Raw genomic sequence first — 23,645 nt, forward strand, 5'->3', positions numbered from 1 at the left:
AGTATTGGAGAAAGTTCAAAAAGCTTTCCTTAGATATTTGTACAAGCGTCTCCAAGGTTATTATCCCTTTCTGTACCCCACAAAGTTTCTTTTGGGTCACTTAGGTTATAACTTGTTGGAGACGCGGCGAGCTTACGATCAATTAATTACTATATGCAAAGTTTTTATGGGCAGAATAGACTGTCCGGAGCTTCTTAATGACTTGTGTCGAATATTTGCTCCTAAAAACAACCTGAATCCTCGCCGCCGAAAATTGATGGTCGTTCCTTTTTCTCGGACAGTATCACGCGCCAATTCCCCAGTACCACGCACACTAACCGCATTAAATGGCCTGTTGTCGGAGTTTCCTGACTGTGACATTTTTGCAGATAATTGGGTCAAATTGTGCAGGGATATCTTGCAATTTTGCGAGATTTGATAATTAATGTAATTGTTATTTTAGTTAAGATAGTCAATAAGCTTTCTGTACATTAGTTTTTTGTTTAATTTTTCTTATTTTTGTCTATTTTTACTGTGGTGTTTTGTTCTTTTTAATTTTTTATGTACATTTTGTTTAATTAGTGTAACTGGATTTATCCGTGCTAATTATTAATAAATTAATAATAAATAAATAATAAATAATACTTACTAGGGGGTCGACCAACACTGCTTCTAGCGACCCCATACCAGGTGGACTGACGACATCAAGCGAGTCGCAGACATTTGCTGGATGCAGGCGGCTCAGTATCGTGATGTTTGGAAGTGCCTACAAAAGGCCTATGTCCTGCAGTGGAGTCCATCGGCTGATATGATGATGATGCACATAAAAATGATTTAAAAGTGGTAAACGCGGTGGATTTACAAGACGCAGGTCCTGGGTCCCAGGTCTGGCTGGTGTCTTCGGCTTCGATTAGTTACCCTATCGACAAAAACGTACCGCCAAGCGATTTAGCGTTCCGGTACGATGTCGTGTAGAAACCGAAAAGGGTGTGGATTTTCATCCTATTCCTAACAAGCTCGCTTCCATCTTAGATTGCATCATCACTTACCATCAGGTGAGAAAAAAAAAGCATTTGAGAGTCGTGATAGCACAGTGGATATGTCCTCTGCCTTCGATTCAGAGCGTAGGTTCAAATCCGGTCCGGGGCACCTTCAACTTTTCAGTTGTGTGCATTTTAAGAAATTAAATATCACGTGTCTCAAACGGTGCAGGAAAAACATCGTGAGGAAACCTGCAAACTTGAGAATTTTCCTAATTCTCTACGTGTGTGAAGTCTGTCAATACAATTTTTACGAACATAGATATCATGTGTCTCAAACGGTGAAGGAAAAACATCGTGAGGAAACCTGCAAACTTGAGAATTTTCCTAATTCTCTACGTGTGTGAAGTCTGCCAATACAATTTTTAAGAAATTAAATATCACGTGTCTCAAACGGTGAAGGAAAAACATCGTGAGGAAACCTGCAAACTTGAGAATTTTCCTAATTCTCTACGTGTGTGAAGTCTGCCAATACAATTTTTAAGAAATTAAATATCACGTGTCTCAAACGGTGAAGGAAAAACATCGTGAGGAAACCTGCAAACTTGAGAATTTTCCTAATTCTCGATGATTGCATCATCACTTACCATCAGGTGAGAAAAAAAAAGCATTTGAGAGTCGTGATAGCACAGTGGATATGTCCTCTGCCTTCGATTCAGAGCGTAGGTTCAAATCCGGTCCGGGGCACCTTCAACTTTTCAGTTGTGTGCATTTTAAGAAATTAAATATCACGTGTCTCAAACGGTGCAGGAAAAACATCGTGAGGAAACCTGCAAACTTGAGAATTTTCCTAATTCTCTACGTGTGTGAAGTCTGTCAATACAATTTTTACGAACATAGATATCATGTGTCTCAAACGGTGAAGGAAAAACATCGTGAGGAAACCTGCAAACTTGAGAATTTTCCTAATTCTCTACGTGTGTGAAGTCTGCCAATACAATTTTTAAGAAATTAAATATCACGTGTCTCAAACGGTGAAGGAAAAACATCGTGAGGAAACCTGCAAACTTGAGAATTTTCCTAATTCTCTACGTGTGTGAAGTCTGCCAATACAATTTTTAAGAAATTAAATATCACGTGTCTCAAACGGTGAAGGAAAAACATCGTGAGGAAACCTGCAAACTTGAGAATTTTCCTAATTCTCTACGTGTGTGAAGTCTGCCAATACAATTTTTAAAAAAATTAATAATCACGTGTCTCAAACGGCGAAGGAATAAAAGGCATAGTTAATTAATAACATTCCTAATTCTCTGCGAGTGTGAAGTCTGCCAATCCGCGTTGGGCCAGCGTGGTGGACTATTGGCCTATCCCCTCTCATTCTGAGAGGAGACTCGAGCTCAGCAGTGAGCCGAATATGGGTTGTTAATGACGATATAGGGATATAGGTAAGTTAGTTGTTTCTTAAAAGTTTTTCTTATTTTTCTTTTATCTACCTAACTGTAAATGTTTACTCAACTTCGTACAAATTTGATCACTTGTAAGTAAATGGAAAATACATGAATATTCAATTTTTAATAAAGAACAGACAGTAAACATTTCAACGTCACTTTCACTATAAAAGGACGCCATTTTGAAAAACAATTACATTTGCAAGAAGTATTGAAACATGAAGCTTACGATTGCTGTGGTCTTTTTGGTGGTAAGTAATAATTTTTTTTTGGTATATGGTGATAGCCCAGTGGATATGACCTTTGCCTCCGATTCCGGAGGGTGTGGGTTCGAATCCGGTCCGGGGCACGCACCTCCAAGTTTTCAGTTGTGTGCATTTTAAGAGATTAAATATCACGTGTCTCAATCGGTGAAGGAAAACATCGTGAGGAAACCTGCATACCAGAGAATTATCTTAATTCTCTGCGTGTGTGAAGTCTGCCAATCCGCATTGGGCCAGCGTGGTGGACTATTGGCCTAACCCCTCTCATTCTGAGAGGAGACTCGAGCTCAGCAGTGATCGATCGATCGATTTCTTGATTTGGTCGCCGCGTTCAAAGCACGCGATAAAAGCAATAGATTATTTTTTTTTCTTTCTAATGCCATCCTGCTGTGAGAGACTGAGGACTATATTTTGCCCCGATAGCTCAACGGTAAGAGTGGTTGGACTCATTACCGAGGGGTGGTGGTTCGATTCCCGTCCCGTTGGTCTATTGTCGTACCCACTCCTAGCACAGTCTTTGTCGACTAGTTGGAGGGGAATGAGAATATTGGTCATATTAAAAAAAATATGGCATATTCTTTTTTTTTTAAATATTAAATTTTAATTTTTTTTATATTTCAGTGCCTGGTGGCAGTGCAGGCGCAGTGGAATAGTTGTGAGTTATTTTTTTTATGTTATTCTAGCAAACGAACGCGCTAAACTTAGGAACTACTGATCCGATTTGAAAAATAGGGATGATATCAGTTTTTTAAATTATAATATAATATATATATAATTATATAATATCAAAATGAATCCCAAAATGTGTTGGTAAACGCATAACTCAACAACGCCTGGACCAATTTGGCCAATTCTTTTTTTTAAATGTTCGTTGAAGTTCTAGGATGGTTTTTACGGCGAGAAAAATTCGAATAATTGCCGGAAAAACCATAAAAATAGTCCTTTTCTTTTTCCCATACAAATGTTTTCTAACTAAAACTTAGTAAATTTGAGCTTTATTGTTATTGGATAAAGTTCATATTAATAATAATTAGAAAACGGGGTAGGGCAGGGGTGGGGTAATTAAAAGTAAACTTTAGGCATAATTTACGTACGGTTATACGTAATTTACGTAGGGTAGGGTGGGTAGGAATAGGGCAGGGGTAGGTTTAGGGGTAGGGTAGGGATAGGGTAGGAGTATGGTAAGGTAGGGTAGAGGTAGGGTAGTGGTAGGGTAGGGGTAGGGTAGCGTAGTTCGTAGGTGAAAGTTTACATCGAGTTTCACGCGGACAAAGTCGCGGGCGTCCGCTAGTTATATAATATATATATATAAATTAAGAATATGCTAATAGTAAAGCAATTTTGTAAAAGTAACAGGGTATCTGCGATCATTACTTTCGGAGCTACAGGGATTTAAAGGGTCAGATTTGTACAAATTAATGACGTCGTAGTTACTATGGTACAAATTAATGGCGTCGTAGGTACTTACTTAACGATCGTATGGGCGGTCAAACAAAAATACTAATATCTTTGTTATTTGTACGTTTACGTTTATAGTTCATTTATTAAAAAATGTCACATTTAATGTAGGGAAGCTAAAACTGTATTCATGTAATTACGATAAAAGATTTTTAATAGATTTTGAAATTTTATAATCTTCTTTATTTTGCATATACCCAGTCAATCTTTGCTTTTTATCTATAAATTAGTTAACATTGACCTTATTTACCCGAATGTATAATAAAAATCAGTATATTCAAACATTTTATATAATGATTTATTGATTTTGCTATCATCCGCGAAAAGCCGACGAACCCATGCGACGTCACCCAGGTCCGACAAAATACTCTCTACGTACGTTTCACCCCGAAACCGGATCCTCAGGAGATGTTGACTCTACAACGTGCAATTGCAAAACTTTGAAATTGCATGTTGTAGAATATGTTCCTTAGACATTTTTAAATAATTTTCCTCAAAGAATATAACCCTAGAGTTATGGGAAATACCGAGCACCCTGTATAACTATAGAGAGGTTCTTTTTTAACATGTCCCTCCCTCGACAGATCGTGGTGGTAATAGACGTAATTCTGAACCGAGGAGAGGAAGACAACAATTGAAACCAGTTTATAAAATACCGAGACAACCAACTCATCAGAAACCTATGCCAATCGGACAACCAACTCAACAGCAACCCATTCCGAGCCAACCACAACCTATACCGAGCCAACCAGCTCAACCGCAACCTTTACCAAGTCAACCAATTCAAACGCAACCAGCTCCAATACCTAGCAACCCTCAACCGACTTCACAGGGTAATGGTCATTGTTGAACAAAAATATATATTTTTTAATCCATTTTATTTCTCTCTGGCCGCGCTTCTTTTTACCCCACTGCAAGAAGGGTTATGTATTTTTTCGCCTATTTGTATGTATGTATGTAAAATTCTTTATTACCTCATATCTTCCAAACCACTGAACGGATTTAAGTAATTAAGATATCATTAGATTTGTCTTGATAACCCAAGTGTTCTTAAATAGGTGAAGTTAAAAAAAACTAACACGACGATTGGTGATAAATTCGACCGCTCTTACCGTGGAGCTATTTAGGCCCGGCAATTAGTAAAGCGTTATTTATTAATCGCTATACAAAATACGCGAGGCGGTAGACTAGATGTGAGCAGGTTAGGCAGTCTGGTTCTTTTATTTTTTTAATTAATTATTGACTTGTGCTTATTTAGTGTCTTGTTAACAGTTGCTGGTGGTCTGGCGTTAGCATCGACGAGGGGTGCCGACAGTTCTGCCGCCGCTACGTCTGGTGACGGATCAGCTGCCGCTGGCAACCTGGTCCCCAATGGCAGAAACGTCCTCGCCAGATCCACCAACATTGGCAGTAGTGCTGCCGCGACAGGCGAGAACGCTTCCGCCGCCGCTCTGAACCCTGCCAGTAGCACAAATAACCCTGGCAACAATCCGACAATTCCTGACGCCAATCCCCTAAACCCTGGCAATAATACACCAAATCCTGGCAACAATACACCAAATCCTGGCAACAATACACCAATCCCTGACAACAATACCCCAAACCCTGGCAACAATACCCCAAACCCTGGCAACAATACCCCAAACCCTGGCAACAATCCCCCAAATAACCAAGATTTTAATTCATTTTTCAATAACTTTTTTGCTTAATCGTAATGAATTTCAGCAATTATAAATGGATTTCATGTTGATTTTTTGAAATATAAGCTATTGTCAGCATTTCCTAAATTAAAATATATGTAAACTAACCTAAGCCCTACGTTTTCTACCGCGCAGTTCCAGTTTCCAGTTCAGTATTTTATTATTTATCTCAATTTTGTTTTGTCAAATTCTTCTGTGTTTGTTCAAATTATTTCCGATTGAATTAAATAAAAAGTTCCAAATTTAGCTGATTTGTTTTATTATTGTTCTTTTTACTCGACTGACAAGAAGGTTTTGTTTTTTGTGCGTAACTATTGGGAGTGTATATGTGTTTAATATTTTTGTAACCCCATATCTTCCAAACCACTGAATGGATTTACATAGTAATTAAGATATCGTAAGTTTTATCTTAAGAACCCAAGCAGAAGGGGGGGGGGCGTATACTCGCTGTAGGCCCCCGATAACAGTAGCGTCAGGGGGGGGGGGGGGGGGGGCGAGCGCTCCTCTTCCAGGGGTAAAAGTACGTGGGGGACGTATACTCGCTGTAGGCTGCTAATGTGCAGCAGCGTCACCGGGGGGTTTGTGCTCGCAGCTCTGCCAGAGTCGAGCCCGAGGGGTAGAAGTACGTGGGGGACGTATACTCCCTGTAGGCTCCTAATGTGACCGCAGCAGCGTCACCGGGGGGTTTGTGTGAGCGCAGCTCTGCCAGAGTCGAGCCCGAGGGGTAGAAGTACGTGGGGGACGTATACTCGCTGTAGGCTCCTAATGTGACCGCAGCAGCGTCACCGGGGGTTAGTGCGGGCGCAGCTCTGCCAGAGTCGAGCCCGAGGGGTAGAAGTACGTGGGGGACGTATACTCGCTGTAGGCTCCTAATGTGACCGCAGCAGCGTCACCGGGGGTTAGTGCGGGCGCAGCTCTGCCAGAGTCGAGCCCAAGGGGTAGAAGTACGCGGGGGACGTATACTCGCTGTAGGCTGCTAATGTGCAGCAGCGTCACCGGGGGGTTAGTGCGAGCGCAGCTCTGCCAGAGTCGAGCCCGAGGGGTAGATCAGTGGGGGACGTATACTCGCTGTAGGCTGCTAATGTGCAGCAGCGTCACCGGGGGGTTAGTGCGAGCGCAGCTTACATTATCTCCTTGACTACAATCTCACCTGATGGTAAGTGATGATGCAATCTAAGATGGAAGCGGGCTATCTTGTTAGGAGGAGGTCGAAATCCAAACCCCTTTCGGAATTCGGTTTCTACACGACATCGTACCGGAACGCTAAGTTGCTTGGCGGTACGTCTTTGTCGGTAAGGTAACTAACCACGTCTGAAGCCTCCCACCAGCTAGATCAGGACTAATTCAGAAAATCTCAATCGGCCCTGTCAGGGATCGAACCCAGGACCTCCGTCTTGTAAATCCACCGCGCATACCACTGCGCCACGGAGGCCGTCAAAATATTAAGATTTTGTGAAAACATATCTGTATCAGCGATAACTATTTTCGGGGATATAGGGGCATCTTTGCACTGCCAAAGATTGCTTAAAAACGCTTCTTTATACGATCCAATAGTGACGTCACGTTTATGTCAGATCACTAGATTTGTATGGGCCGGAAAACAAAATTTCAACTATCTTTGTAATTTGTGTGTTTATGTTTATACTTAGCATAATAAAGAATGTCACATTGAACGTAAGGAAACCAATAATGTATGATTATTTATTTATTTTGAAATGAATTTGAAATTATATAACATTAAATACTTACTTAATAAACAACCCGACAATCTGTTTTTATTTTTATTATTTACCACACTTGACTACAATCTCACCTGATGGTAAGTGATGATGCAATCTAAGATGGAAGCGGGGTAACTTGTTAGGAGTAGGATGAAATCCAAACCCCTTTCGGAATTCGGTTTCTACACGACATCGTACCGGAACGCTAAGTCGCTTGGCGGTGCGTCTTTGCCGAAAGAGTGGTAACTAGCCACAGCCGAAGCCTTCCACCAGCCAGATCAGGACTAATTCAGAAAATCTCAATCGGCCCTGTCAGGGATCGAACCCAGGACCTCCGTCTTGTAAATCCACCGCGCATACCACTATGACACAGCTGCATGTATTATGAAATAACTAGTTTTTATATTTGAACTAGCGGACGCCCGCGACTTCGTCTGCGTGGTATTTAGTTTTCACAAATCCCTCAGAAACCATGGTTTTTCCGGGATAAAAAGTAGCCTATGTGTTAATCTATGCTATAATATATCTCAATACCAAATTTCAGCTAATTCGGTTCTGTACTCGAGGCATGAAAGAGTAACAAACATTCATATTATCAAAATCATCAGTTTTCGCAAATCTCGGGAAACCATGGACTTTTTCGGGATAAAAAAAGCTTATGCGTCAATTCAGAGTAAAATCTATTTCCACTCCAAATTTCAGCCAAATCGCTTCAGTAGTAGCGGCGTTAAAGAATAACAAACATCCATACAAACTTTCGCGTTTATAATATTAGTAGGATTGGTTGATATTGACCTTATTTTCGTAAATATCTCAAAAAAAAACAATAAATTCAAATCAAAATTCATTTATTTCAAGTAGGCTCAATTTACAAGCACTTTTGACACGTCAGTTGACTATTTGTAAAGATTCTACGAATCAGAAAGAATTCAAAGCTAGACATCTACTAGCTAAACTGAATTGGCTACAGTAGTTATATGTGGTAAGATTATAGGCTAATTTTTCAGTTTTCATCTATACATGTAATATAATAAATCTGCAGAGGACAATGTAATGTGAGTCTCAGACCAATTATTGTATAGGACCTGCCTCGCTATCGTAACTTTTCTGTCAAAGTATATGATCAACGATCTATTGCGATTATAAAAACTGTCTCTATAGAATCGATGTTAAATAGACGTAATCGTGTTCGTCAGTTAAGGAGCTCCGTAAAATACCTGTTTGTGTGATTGAATTGTGTAAAAAACGGACAAAAACTACTAGTTTAGTTTAAGATATATACCAAATCTAAGCTCGAATTCCTCGGAAAATGACAGACAATTTTGTTCGTAACTATGAGTGCGATACAGGTCCTTCTATAATTGGACTGAGAATGTGAGTACATGAAATATATTTCCAAAATAACTATCAGGGGGTGATTAGTGATCGATACTGATGCCAAAAATCAGTAAATTTTTTGTCTGTCTGTCTGTATGTTCGTTATAGAAACAAAAACTACTCCACGGATTTTAACGAAATTTGGTACAATTATTCTTTATACTCCGGGGCAGGTTATAGTATACTTTTCATCACGCTACGATCAATAGGAGCAGAGCAGTGAAGGGAAATGTTGGGAAAACGGGAGAAGTTACTCCATTTTTATAGCGATACTGTAAGGGCTGGATTAAAACTATTTCGAGCGAGAGATACGAAAAATAAGTTTTTATAAAAGTTTTATACGATATTTTATAAAAATACCTCTCTAACTGCTGGTTGAGTCTGTAATGATAGATTTAGCGTTTCAAAAGAATTGGTAGGCATAATAAATTACAACCAACAAGATAAATACAAAAAGAATATAAATTATAATTTCAATAAGTTCAAATAATTACATTTTGCCTAAAGTTAGACAGACCGGGCAAATGAACTAAGCATACCTATAAATTATAATCTTTGTTTAATTACAAGTAGGTATGTTACGGTTAGAGGGAAAATTATAAGTATTTTTACTCTCATTTATTTATATTTTTTTATTTTTATTTATATTTAGCACATAGTTCGAAGAGCCGATGTACGTTGGGGTCCCAAAGCGCTGGAATTGCGACCCCGCACTAGTAAGCGCAGTGTCGGTCCACCACCAGGTGGACTGACGACATCAAGCGAGTCGCAGACATTCGCTGGATGCAGGCGGCTCAGGATCATGATGTTTGGAAGTACGTACAAAAGGCCTATGTCCTGCAGTGGACTCCATCGGCTGATATGATGATGATGATGATGATGATGATGAATTTATTTTTTACCTGACTACAAGATGTATGTTTTTCGTATGTTGTTTAGGATGAAAATCTCACACCCCTTTTGGTTTCTACACGACATCGTATCGGAACCCTAAATTGCTTGGCGGTACGTCTTTGTAAGTAGGGTGGTAACTAACCGCGGCCGAAGCCTCTCACCAGCCAGACCTGGACCAATTAAGAAAATCTCAATTGGATCGAACCCAGGACCTCCGTTTTGTAAATCCACCGCGCATACCACTGCGCCACGGAGGCCTTCAAGATTTTTCATTAAGATGTTTTACACATCTTGTCTCCCAGACGCGGAGCCAATGCGTCAACGCATTTGGAGTCGTTTCCAGGTTTTTTAAAATTTGCCCAAAATTATTCATTTGAAAGCAACATAACACGTGTTTCTTTTATACCAAAATGCGTATTATTGTATAAATATTTCGCTGTTTGAACAAACAGTCGATAAACCTCGAAAAATAATTCAATTGTTAGAAATAATAGATTATATTTGTACAGATTGTCTGTATTCTCGAAATTTGGAAAATTTTGATATAAAAGAGGAAGTAAAATTGTATGGAAGCATATCAGCACCAAGTCTGAACAGAAGACATCATGAAATTCTTCCTAGTAGCTTCTTTGGCTGTCTTGGTAAGTCATTATTTTTTTTTTTTTAATTTTTAACAATGTTAATAAAGTATTTATTAATAAGCCTTTTACAATCTAAAGGAGATGGTCCAAAATTGTATGGAGCCCAGGATCAGTTATTTGCAGTTCAGTTTATCAGTTAAATATTTATACCCTTGCCTTGAATTTAACTAATAAAATTAATAGTAAAAATAATATAGCCTTTAATACTCATAATAGTGGTTAATACAATAGGGATGATGACAGTTTTTTTTAATTGTATATAAATTAAGAGTATACTAATAGTAAAGCAATTTTGTAAAAGTAACAGGATATCTGCGATCATTACTTTCGGAGCTACAGGGATTTAAAGTGTCAGATTTGCCCCGCTGCCGCGGATCCCTGAAAAACGCCCCATACAAAATGGCACGAACTAATGACGTCGTAGGCAATGTAATGATCGTTAGATTTGTATGTGCGTTCAAACAATATTACTAATATCTTTGTTATTTGTGCGTTTATGTTTAAATATTTAAGTTTATAGTTCAAATATTAAAAAATGTCACATTTAATGTAAGGAAGCTAAAACTGTATGAATTTTCATCTAATTACGATAAAAAAATTTTAATAGTTTTTGAAATTTTATAATTTGATTTATTTTGCAAATATCCAGACAATCTTTGCTTTTTATGTATAAATTAGTTAACATTGATCCTATTTACCCGAATGTATCATAAAAATCTATATAATCAAATCTAGTCATCATCCCCATTTCAAACTCTGTTCTGTAGATACAGAGAATTAACACAAACATTACCTCTGTATAATCTATACTAATATTATAAAGCTGAAGAGTTTGTTTGTTTGGTTTAACGCGCTAATCACAGAAAGTACTGGTTCGATTTGAAAAATTCTTTCAGTGTTAGTTCAGGTGAGATTGTAGTCAAGGGCTAACTTATATAGAATAAAAAAAAAAAAAGATAGCCCATTTATCGAGGAAGGCTATAGGCTATATATTATCCCCGTATTCCAACGGGTACGGGAACCACGCAGGTGAAACCGTGCGACGTCAGCTAGTGATTAGTATATATATGAAATTGATGATAAATGTTGTTTTACAGAAAATTTGACATGGTTTTCTTTTTTTACAGAGCCTTTTGTCTGCAGAGGCGTCCCCCATATGTAAGTAAAAACTTAAATTTAAAAAAAATATATACAAAATAACATACAACATACTGAAAATCTAAATATTATCTAAAAGCGAAAGGTCACATAACGAAATATCGAAAACTGCTAAAGTTGAAATTTGACAGGGAGGTAGTTTGTAGTTGTTCGTCATGAAATTAACAAGAACAATGAATTTTACGCCAGATTTTTTTTCCAGAAATTACAGAAAAGTTTAAATTGTGTTGCAATATGTGAGCTGAATTAAAGAAAATTATTTACTTACTGGGTTTCAAATAAAAATTCCGCATCGAAATCGGTCCATCCGTTTGGGAGCTATGTGGCAACAGACGGACAGTATTTTATATGCGAAAGCAAGTCTGTCTGTCACCTTTTCACGGCTGAACTGATCAAGATGATTTTTTTTTAATTTTTTTTTAATTTTATAAAAAAAATATATTAAAAAAAGAAAAAGATGAATTTCAATATTTTGGTAAATGGGACCGTAGTGCAAAACATAGGGTACCTTTTGACCCTAAAATAAAAAAAGAACGGAGTGAAATAGGGGTTGAATGTTTGTATGGAAGTCCTTAATTTTTAGAGTTTTAAAAATGAGTTCATAAATCATGAAAAAAATACGAAATATAATGTGGTTTAAGAATTTGTAAAATTCAACCCTTAAAGTGGTCAAATAGGGGTTGAAAGTTAACATTGATTTACACGCGGACGAAGTCGCGGGCGTCCGCTAGTGAATCAAGTCAAGTCAAAATTCATTTATTTCAAATAGGCTTAGTATAGAAAGTCTTTCGAAACGTCAGGTTTTTTAACCTTAAGATAATGGTGTTAATAATTATTCGAAAACTTAAAATTAAAGTAACGAGGGTTCCAAACGCGCCTTGGTCCGAGAAGAGCCCACAACAAACTCAGCCAGGTTTATCATTTTTTCTTGATCACCATTTAACAATAAGTAGGTATATAAGTAACTAGCTGACGCCGCGCGGTTTCACTCGCGTGGTTCCCGTCCCCGTAGGAATACGGGGATGATATATAGCCTATAGCCTTCCTCAATAAATGGGCTATCGAACACTTAAAGAATTTTTCAAATCGGACCAGTAGTTCCTGAGATTAGCGCGTTCAATCAAACAAACAAACAAACAAACAAACCCTTCAGCTTTATAATATTAGTATAGATACATTTAATTTCCAAGCAATTTTATCGTTTACGTAATCATTGACACTATATTTAATATTACCTACGACTTTAAAAGCTTACGTTTAATGAATGTATGACAAACCGCAGTCAAGCGGTATGAATTCCCTTTTCTTAGGGACCTTGGTCAAAATTCCATCCTTCGCCACTGTTAGCTACCCATAATTATTTTTATTGAAGTTATTAATTCAAGTATTTTGTTTGTTTGCAGTTGGATTGGGAGATCCTGGTAAGTTTTAATTTTTTTTCTTTTTTTGTTGTTGGTTTTTTAAAGAAAATCCGTGTGTTCTAAAATAAGCTAGTTGACACTTTATTTTTAAATGGTCTGAAATGGGGATGATGACTAGGTTTGAATATATTGATTTTTATGATATTCGAATAAATAAGGTCAAGGTTAACTAATTTATACATAAAAATCAAAAATTGTCTGGATATTTGCAGAATAAATAAGATTATGAATTTTCAAAATCTATTAAAAATCTTTTATCGACATTAGATGATAATTCATACAGTTTTAGTTTCCTTACATTAAATGTAACATTTTTCAATATGTGAACTATAAACATGAAAGCACAAATAACAAAGATATTAGTAATTTTGTTTGATCGCCCATACAAATCTAACGATCATTATTTATCTACGACGTCATTAATTCGTACCATTTTGTATGGGGCGTTTTTGAGGGATCCGCAGCAGCGCCGCAAATCTGACCCTTTAAATCCCTGTAGCTCCGAATACAATGATCGCAGATACCCTGTTACTTTTACAAAATTGCTTTACTATTAGCATACTCCTAATTTATATGTATACAATTCCCTATTGTCTTAAACTGTTCAGTATCGTTCATGATAATAACTATCAAGACGTGATTAGGTACATGATTTTTTTAAATTTTTAAATACATTTTGACAATTCGAGCCAAAATGCCTGTCAACCATGTCTATACTTCAACTGTTTCATGACGTCACTACAACAAATCCCTTACAAACGGAGCGTTTGACAAAAATATTAGTTGACAATTAGTTTGACGTTCAGTACATCGGAACATTGTGACGTCACAAAATTGACGTCAGCGTTTCTGACGTTTGGATTTTTTTAAATATATAGTCTTTATATAATGATTTATTTATTTTGCTATCATCCGCAAAGTCACTTTTTTACTTTGCAACTTCCGCAAAGTAACGCCTGATTCTATCCGATATATAGTCTTTTTCATGAAAGTCAAGGTCCTGTGATCTTTGCAACCTCTCAGTAAATCAGGCAAGTCTAACAATAACAAATTGGTTAAAAACTTATACAGACACCGAAGAATTACTCAATGAGGGATGATGACAGTTTTTTAAATTGTATATAAATTAAGAGTATGCTAATAGTAAAGCAATTTTGTAAAAGTAACAGGGTATCTGCGATCATTACTTTCGGAGCTACAGGGATTTAAAGGGTCAGATTTGCGGCGCTGCCGCGGATCCCTGAAAAACGCTCCATACAAAATGGCACGATTTAGTGACGTCGTTGGCTCGCTGTTCGTTAGGTTTGTATGGGCGTCCAAACAAAATTACTAATATCTTTGTTATTTGTGCGTTTATGTTTATAGTTCATTTATTGAAAAATGTCACATTTAATGTAAGGAAGCTAAAACTGTATGTTTTTTCATCTAATTACGATAAAAAAAATTTAATAGATTTTGAAATTTTATAATCGTATTTATTTTGCAAATATCCAGACAATCTTTGCTATTTAATCTATTTACCCGAATGTATCATAAAAATCAATATATTCAAACCTAGTCATCATCCCCATTGTGTACACCTATCTAACGTTTCTGCTTACTGTTTTACTTTACTTTTCTTTTTTGTAATGTAGTCTTATTTATTGTAATTTTTGTAATTAGTCCTAGTCCAACGGAAAGCATTAGAAAATCCTACCTGGTCTCCACGATACAGATCAATCTAGTGTGCAGACCACAGGCAATCTTATGGTTTTTTGTATATATTTTTGGTCAATAAAGATTTTATTTATTTATTTATTTATTTAAAGAAGTCCCCCAGACGCGGCGCTAATGTGCAAATGGCGCTCACACAGATTAATTAATAATACACAGATGGAGTGGAACATGACAGTGTCAAAGTTTGTTTCGTGGTACCGTGGTGGTATGGTATTTTAAACATTTGTTTACATTCGCAGATAAAAAATGTGACAAAAAAGGCGACTTGCTAGACTTGGATTTAAACGCAGTTTTAGACTTAGGCGGTAAGACTTTTTTTTTATTATGAAGTCATCATCATCATCATCATCATCATCATCATCATGATCCATAGTGTGTCTTTACAAAACTGCGAGCGTGTTAACGGATTTACAAAACGGAGGTCCTGGGTTCGTTCTATGGTTGGACAGATTGAGGTTTTATTAATCGGTCTGGATGCCTGGGAGGCTTCGGCCGTGGCTAGTTACCACCCTACCGACAAAGACGTACCGCCAAACGATTTAGCGTTGCGGTTATGCCGTGTAGAAACCGAAAGGGGTGTGGATTTTCATCCTCCTCCTAACAAGTTAGCCCGCTTCCATATTAGACAGCATCATCACTTACCATTAGGTGAGATTGTAGTCAAAGACTAACTTGTAAAGAATAAATAAAAAAAACATCCTAATTTTATGATTCTTTTACAGGTGGTGTTAAAGATAAATTGCCTACAAATTCGCTACCAGCTGCCAATACTCTACCAACTGATGCCAAACCCTGTGGAGATGCCAAAGCACCAGTGGACCCCAGTTCCCTGCCAGTGAACCCCGCTTCCCTGCCAGTGAACCCCACTGGCCTGCCAGTGGACCCCACTGGCCTGCCAGTGGACCCCACTTCCCTGCCAGTGGACCCCACTTCCCTGCCAGTGGACCCCACTGGCCTGCCAGTGAACCCCAGTTCCCTGCCAGTCGACAGTGTTACTAAGTGTGCCAACCCTGATTCTCTTATCAGTGCAGCACTTGATTTAGAAGCAAAAGTTCTTTGAAATTGTAAAATAAATTTAAAAACATATTGGATATTTGCAAGTTCTAACAATAAAATTTAAAAACAGTTTTTAGAATGCTATTAATAATAATTTATTATGAAACACGTGAAGTTGAAGTATGCCCGACTAGAACCCATACGGGGCCCTTAGTCATGAGCTAATTCTGATCTGTTTCATTCATGATCTGTTTCATAAATAAATTAATAGGTAAACAGTTATTATAAATATATTGCGTTTGTATACAGTAAATTTCATTACATTACATTACATTACATTACATTACATTACATTGTTCATATTATACTTGGTGTATGTAAATCTGTAATAAATATATAGTTATAAAAATCTGTAATTTTATTCGTTATTACCCATAGGCGGCTCACTGCTGAGCTCGAGTCTCCTCTCAGAATGAGAGGGGCTAGGCCAATAGTCCACCACGCTGGCCCAATGCGGATTGGCAGACTTCACACACGCAGAGAATTAAGATAATTCTCTGGTATGCAGGTTTCCTCACGATGTTTTTCCTTCACCGTTTGAGACACGTGATATTTAATTTCTTATATTGCACACAACTGAAAAGTAATAGGTGTATGCCCCGGATTCGAACTGACACTGGAATCGGAGGCAGAGGTCATATCCACTGAGCTATCAGGGCTCATTCATATTAGTGTGATAATGAATAAATACAAACTTCATTGCATTAAATTGTTTAAAATTTAAATCTACTTAGTCGAGGGTACTACAACATTGATGAGTTCCTTAATGATAAAGATGCTTGGAGGCCGTTGGATCAGCTTCCACCTTCACACAGAAAGTAAAACTATAAAAAATGTAAACAGTAATTGTTATTAATTGTAAATTATAATACTGTATGACTTTTTCAAAAGAGCAACTGTTGAGTTTCTTGCCGGTATCTTCTCAGCAGAACCTGCCTTCCGAACCGGTGGTAGAATCTTTACAAATAGTCAACTGACGTGTCAAAAGTGCTTGTAAACTGAGCCTACTTGAAATAAATGATTTTTGATTTTGATTTTGATTTTGATTTTGATTTTGATAAATGTTTACCTGTAGAAGCCTCAATAGCTCAACGGTAAGAGCGGTGGGACTCATCACCGAGGGGTGCTGGTTCGATCCCCGCCCCGTTGGTCTATTGTCGTACCCACTCCTAGCACAGTCTTTATCGACTAGTTGACGGGAAATGGAAATATTGGGCATATTTAAAAGATATGGCAAATACTCTTTTTCTAAAAAAAAGGATTGTGTTTTACATTGATCGGGATACGGAAGGATTTTCTCTGATTGTGGAAGTGTCATAGGCTCCTTATCGACCTCAGCAGCCTCACCGGGGCTTTGGGCGAACGCAGAATAGGCTATAGGTTAGCGATGCCCCGCGCGCACGACTTCATACCCGCGCAGTCCTCCCCTCTGCCCCATCATCATCATTCGTCATCAACCCATATTCGGCTCACTGCTGAGCTCGAGTCTCCTCTCAGAATGAGAGGGGTTAGGCCAATAGTCTACCACGCTGGCCCAATGCGGATTGGCAGACTTCACACACGCAGAGAATTAAGATAATTCTCTAGTATGCAGGTTTCCTCACGATGTTTTCCTTCACCGATTTAGACACGTGATATTTAATTTCTTAAAATGAACACAACTGTAAAGTTGGAGGTGCATGCCCCGGACCGGATTCGAACCCACACCCTCCGGAATCGGAGGCAGAGGTCATATCCACTGGGCTATCACAGCTCTTTCATCATCATCATTATGTATACCTTATAGTTGCCTCACCATCATCATCATTATCAGCCGATGGAAATCCACTACTGGACATAGGCCTCTTGCATGGACTTCCAAACAAAACGGTCTCAGCATCCAACGGCTCCCTGCAACCTGCTTGATGTCTTCGGTCCACCTAGTGGGGGGTCGACTAACACTGCGCTTGACAGTGCGGGGTCGCCATTCCAGCACCTTAGGACACCAACGTCAATCGGCTCTTCGAACCATGGCCTGCCCATTGCCACTTCAGCTTCGCGACTCGCTGAACTGTATCAGTGACTTTAGTTCGTCTGCAGATCTCCTCATTTCTGATTCGATCACGCAGAGAAACCCCAAGCATAGCTCGCTCCATCACCCGCTGAGTGACTTTGAGCCTTCTAATAAGGCCAGCGACTAAGTCTCGGATCCGAAGTCATCACTGGCAACACGCACTGTTCGAAATCCTCGGAATTTCGGACGAAAAGATGTCGCAGAGATTCCCAAACGCTGCCCAGCCGAGCTAAATTCGGCGATTCTTCGTCGACCTCTTTTTGTAAATTGGACCTACCTAACTGGACTGTGTTCTATTCTTCGTCGACCTCTTTTTGTAAATTGGACCTACCTAACTGGACTGTGTTCTATTCTTCGTCGACCTCTTTTTGTAAATTGGACCTACCTAACTGGACTGTGTTCTATTCTTCGTCGACCTCTTTTTGTAAATTGGACCTACCTAACTGGACTGTGTTCTATTCTTCGTCGACCTCTTTTTGTAAATTGGACCTACCTAACTGGACTGTGTTCTATTCTTCGTCGACCTCTTTTTGTAAATTGGACCTACCTAACTGGACTGTGTTCTATTCTTCGTCGACCTCTTTTTGTAAATTGGACCTACCTAACTGGACTGTGTTCTATTCTTCGTCGACCTCTTTTTGTAAATTGGACCTACCTAACTGGACTGTGTTCTATTCTTCGTCGACCTCTTTTTGTAAATTGGACCTACCTAACTGGACTGTGTTTTATTCTTCGTCGACCTCTTTTTGTAAATTGGACCTACCTAACTGGACTGTGTTCTATTCTTCGTCGACCTCTTTTTGTAAATTGGACCTACCTAACTGGACTGTGTTCTATTCTTCGTCGACCTCTTTTTGTAAATTGGACCTACCTAACTGGACTGTGTTCTATTCTTCGTCGACCTCTTTTTGTAAATTGGACCTACCTAACTGGACTGTGTTCTATTCTTCGTCGACCTCTTTTTGTAAATTGGACCTACCTAACTGGACTGTGTTCTATTCTTCGTCGACCTCTTTTTGTAAATTGGACCTACCTAACTGGACTGTGTTCTATTCTTCGTCGACCTCTTTTTGTAAATTGGACCTACCTAACTGGACTGTGTTCTATTCTTCGTCGACCTCTTTTTGTAAATTGGACCTACCTAACTGGACTGTGTTCTATTCTTCGTCGACCTCTTTTTGTAAATTGGACCTACCTAACTGGACTGTGTTCTATTCTTCGTCGACCTCTTTTTGTAAATTGGACCTACCTAACTGGACTGTGTTCTATTCTTCGTCGACCTCTTTTTGTAAATTGGACCTACCTAACTAGACTGTGTCCTAGTTATTATATTCGTCAACGATTTAGAGTGCAGAGTCCTCAACAATAACTGGGTGAAACGGTACATGAGCATTAGACATGATCTTCGTCTTACTCATGTTCATTTTAAGACTCACACGTTGAGAAACTCTGAAGCAGAGTTTCCCTCTACCAAGTTTACACTTTTTGGAAAGTGTTTTGAATATATTGATTTTTATGATGCATTCGGGTAAATAAGGTTAATGTTAACTAATTTATACATAACTAGCGGACGCCCGCGACTTCGTCCGCGTAAAAATTTATGTAAACTTATCTACCTCCTTACCCTGCTCGTAAACCTACCCAACCCTACCCTACCCTACCTCTACCTTACTCCTACCCTACCGCTAACGCTAACACTACCCTCCCCCACCTTACCCCTACCCTAACCCTACCCGTACCCTATCCATACCCTATCCTACCCTACCCCTAATCTATCCCTACCCTACCCCTACCTTACTCTTACCCTACCGCTAACCCTAACCCTTCCCTACCCCTACCTTACCCCTACCCTAAACCTACCCTACCCGTACCCTACCCGTACCATACCTTACCCTACCCTACCCCTATCCTACTCCTCCCCTACCCTATACGTTCCATATCCTTCCCCTACCTCTACCTTGCCCCTACCCTACACTGCCCCTACCTTATCGGTGCCCTACCCTACCCTACCCTACACTTTCCCTAAATTACCCCTACCCTACCTCTATCCTACCCCTTCCCTACCCCTATCCTATCCCTACCCTCAGCAAAATTGGTCCAGCCTTTTGTGCGTGTTGCAATGACCAAAAGACTATAATTTCCCAAGCGACTTCTTTGCTAATACTATAAAGAGGTAAAGTTTGTGAGGTTGTCGGGGGTAATCTCTGGATCTACTGGACCGATTTGGAAAATTCTTTTACCAATAGAAAGCTACATTATTTGCGAGTGTCATAGGCTATGTTTGGTCCTCATATTCACACTGGAACGGGAACCACGTAATTGAAACCGCGGGGCGTCATATAGCGGCATTTCTGCGACTTTCAGAAATTTTGTATTATCTCCGAAACTATATAACTAATTAACATACTGTAAATGGCAAATCTTATCTCTATAATATCCTTGTGATTATTAAATAATTTATTTTGATAAGGATTTAAGTTTAGTTGTGTAAATAATGACGTAAACCTTAGTTTAAAATTTAAATAATTTATTAAAGTACTAAAGGTGCTATATCTGCTAAAATATAAAAGATAGATATATGGTGTCGCGGACTTTTTTGTAGAACTTTTAAAGGTTCAAAAAGCCTCCATACATTTATTTCAGTTATACGCAATGGTTGAGGCAGCGTATGCGAATAAGTAAGTTTTTCGGTCCGACCTGTAAGAGAAAACCCGCGATAACTCAGTAGTTATATATGATAGAAATATAAAATATAGCCTATAGCACTCCCCGATAACGTAGCATTCTACTGGTGAAAGAATTTTTAAAATCGGACCAGTAGTTCCGAAGATTACCCCATTTCAAATAATTGTTACAAACTTACAAACTTACAAACTTACAAACTTACAAACTTTACCTCTTTATAATATTAGTTTAGAAAAGCAAAGATTGTCTGGATATTTGCAAAATAAATAAGATTATAAAATTTCAAAATCTATTAATTTTTTTTTAATTAGATAAAAATTCATAGAGTTTCAGCTTCCTTACATTAAATGTGACATTTTTCAATAAATGAACTATAAACATAAACGCACAAATAACAAAGATATTAGTAATTTTGCCTACGACGTCATTAGTTCGTACCATTTTGTATGGAGCGTTTTTCAGGGATCCGCGGCAGCGCCGCAAATCTGACCCTTTAAATCCCTGTAGCTCCAAAAGTAATGATCGCAGATACCCTGTTACTTTTACAAAATTGCTTTACTATTAGTATACTCTTAATTTAACTGTCATCGTCCCTATTGTTCTTTTGTGTTCTATACTAGATTGAAAAAAAATCGTTATTTTTTTTTTAGACAATACGAAGCCTGAATATTTGTAGCCAATGCCGTGGAACTATTTCATAATTTAAAAAAAAAGTCATGTTACCACGTTTTACCCATAATTAGGTGATGAACTTCAGACTTGATCGCTAACTGGGCCTCATAAGAACGCTCAGACTCACTCGAACGGGCGATGGAACGAGCTATTTTTTTTTTTTATTCTTTACAAGTTAGCCCTTGACTACAATCTCACCTGATAGTAAGTGATGATGCAGTCTAAGATGGAAGCGGACTAACTTGTTAGGAGGAGGATGAAAATCCACACCCCTTTCGGCTTCTACACGGCCTCGTACCGGAGCGCTAAATCGCTTGGCGGTACTTCTTTGCCGGTAGGGTAACTAGCCACGGCCGAAGCCTCCCACCAGCCAGACCTGAACAAATTAAGAAAATCTCAATCTGCCCAGCCGGGGATCGAACCCAGGACCTCCGTTTTGTAAATCCACCGCGCATACCACTGCGCCACGGAGGCCGTTAAAATGAGAGCTATGCTCTGAGTATCTCTGCGTGATCGAATCAGTAATGAGGAGATCCGCAGAAGAACCAAAGTCACCGACATAGCTCAACGAGTCGAAAGCTGAAGTTGCAATGGGTACATAGTTCAAAGAGCCGATGGACGTTGGGGTCTCAAGGTGCCTGCTTTGGTCTCAATTTTGGTCTAATAAAGACCAAAATAGAGCCGTGATAGCCCAGTGGATACAACCAACCGATTCCGGAGGGTGTGGGTTCGAATCCGGTCCGGGGCATGCACCTCCAACTTTTCAGTTGTGTGCATTTTAAGAAATTAAATATCACGTGTGTCAAACGGTGAAGGAAAACATCGTGAGGAAACCTGCATACTAGAGAATTACCTTAATTCTCTGCGTGTGTGAAGTCTGCCAATCCGCATTGGGCCAGCGTGGTGGACTATTGGCCTAACCCCTCTCATTCTGAGAGGAGACTCGAGCTCAGCAGTGAGCCGAATATGGGTTGATGGCAAAGACCAAAATAGTGAATAGGCCAAATCCTAAATCGTCTTGTATACGGGAGCTGAAACTAAGTGTCAGCGCCTTTAAACCTTGGATATATTTTGATATTTTGAAAATTTTCCACCAATTGAGGGGGGGAGGGGGAAGCAACTGGACAAGCTAATAAATTATATCTCAAAATACGCAAATGCTAATGTAAATACATTTATTATGTACGTATGGTAAAATATTTGTTCAGTTTGTTTTTTGTCTGCAGCCTTATTCTGTAATTTTATAAATCGACATTCGACTTCGAATTCGTGTCTATCGCTCTCTGTCTATGGCATGGTGCTAGACAGAGAGAAATATACCAGAATAGGCTAATTGACACTTTTTATATAAGGGTCTTAAATTGTTCATTAGTTCTACTAAATTGATAAAATCTTTTTGAGACTTTAGGGAGAGGCTTTGGCCGTGGTTAGTTACCAGCCTTAGCGTTCCGGTACGATGCCGTGTAGAAACCGAAAGGAGTGTGGATTTTTATCCTCCTCCTAACAACTTAGCCCGCTTCCATTTTAGACTGCATCATCACTTATCAGGTGAGATTGTAGTCAAGTAACTTGTAAAGAATAAAAAAAAAATGAAAAAAATACTGTTATTGACTTATAAAATACACCACAGAATAACCCTGCAATTGTGTCTATAAGATAGGTGATTGGTTGGCAGTCAACCATTGCCTCTATAGACACGACGCTATGCAGATTTTACGGCTTGCAGTTGCACTTTTGGTGAGTCAACATCATCATTATCAGCCGATGGACGTCCACTGCTGGACATAGGCCTCTTGCATGGACTTCCAAGCACAACGGTCTCGAGCCGCCAGCATCCAGCGGCTCCCTGCAACCCGCTTGATGTCTTCAGTCGACCAAAACTGCGCTTTCTAGTGCGGAGTCGTCATTTTGGGACCCCGACGTCCATCGCTCTTCGAGCTATGTACCGCCCACTTCAGCTTCGCAACTCGTTGAGCTATGTCGGTGACTTTGGTCCTTCTGCGGATCTCCTCATTTCTGATTCGATCACGCAGAGATACTCCTAACATAGCTCGTTCCATCGCCCGCTGTGTGACTCTGAGCCTTCTTATGAGGCCCATAGTTAGCGATCAAGTCTCGAAACCATAGGTCATCACTGGTAACACGCACTGTTCGAAGACTTTTGTCTTCAGGCACAGGAATTTCGGATGAAAAGATATCGCGAAGTTTCCCAAATGCCGCCCAGCCGAGTTGGATTGGGCGGTTCACCTCTTTCTTGAAATTGGATCTACCTAACTGGATCATATGTCCTAGGTATATGTATTCGTCTACAATTTCGAGTGCAGCGTTCTCAACTATATCATCATGATTATCAGCCAATGGACATGGCCTCTTGCCGCCAGCATCCAGCGGCTCCCTGCAACCCGCTTGATGTCTTCAATCCA

At 39.1% G+C, this 23,645-nt stretch overlaps 1 protein-coding gene across 1 annotated transcript in view; it reads left to right on the plus strand.

Annotated features, from left to right (window-relative positions):
* The window catches only part of LOC112056165 (uncharacterized), a 36,905-nt gene that overhangs the window by 5,724 nt on the left and 7,536 nt on the right, over window positions 1-23,645 (plus strand). The window contains exons 4-7 of the mRNA XM_052890056.1: window positions 4,713-4,961; window positions 5,401-5,778; window positions 14,996-15,061; window positions 15,479-15,781. Of these exons, the coding sequence (XP_052746016.1) occupies window positions 4,713-4,961; window positions 5,401-5,778; window positions 14,996-15,061; window positions 15,479-15,781 (996 nt within the window). The remainder of the gene's footprint in view (window positions 1-4,712; window positions 4,962-5,400; window positions 5,779-14,995; window positions 15,062-15,478; window positions 15,782-23,645) is intronic.

Source organism: Bicyclus anynana, chromosome 27, assembly GCF_947172395.1.
Source record: "Bicyclus anynana chromosome 27, ilBicAnyn1.1, whole genome shotgun sequence".
Lineage (NCBI taxonomy): Eukaryota > Metazoa > Arthropoda > Insecta > Lepidoptera > Nymphalidae > Bicyclus > Bicyclus anynana.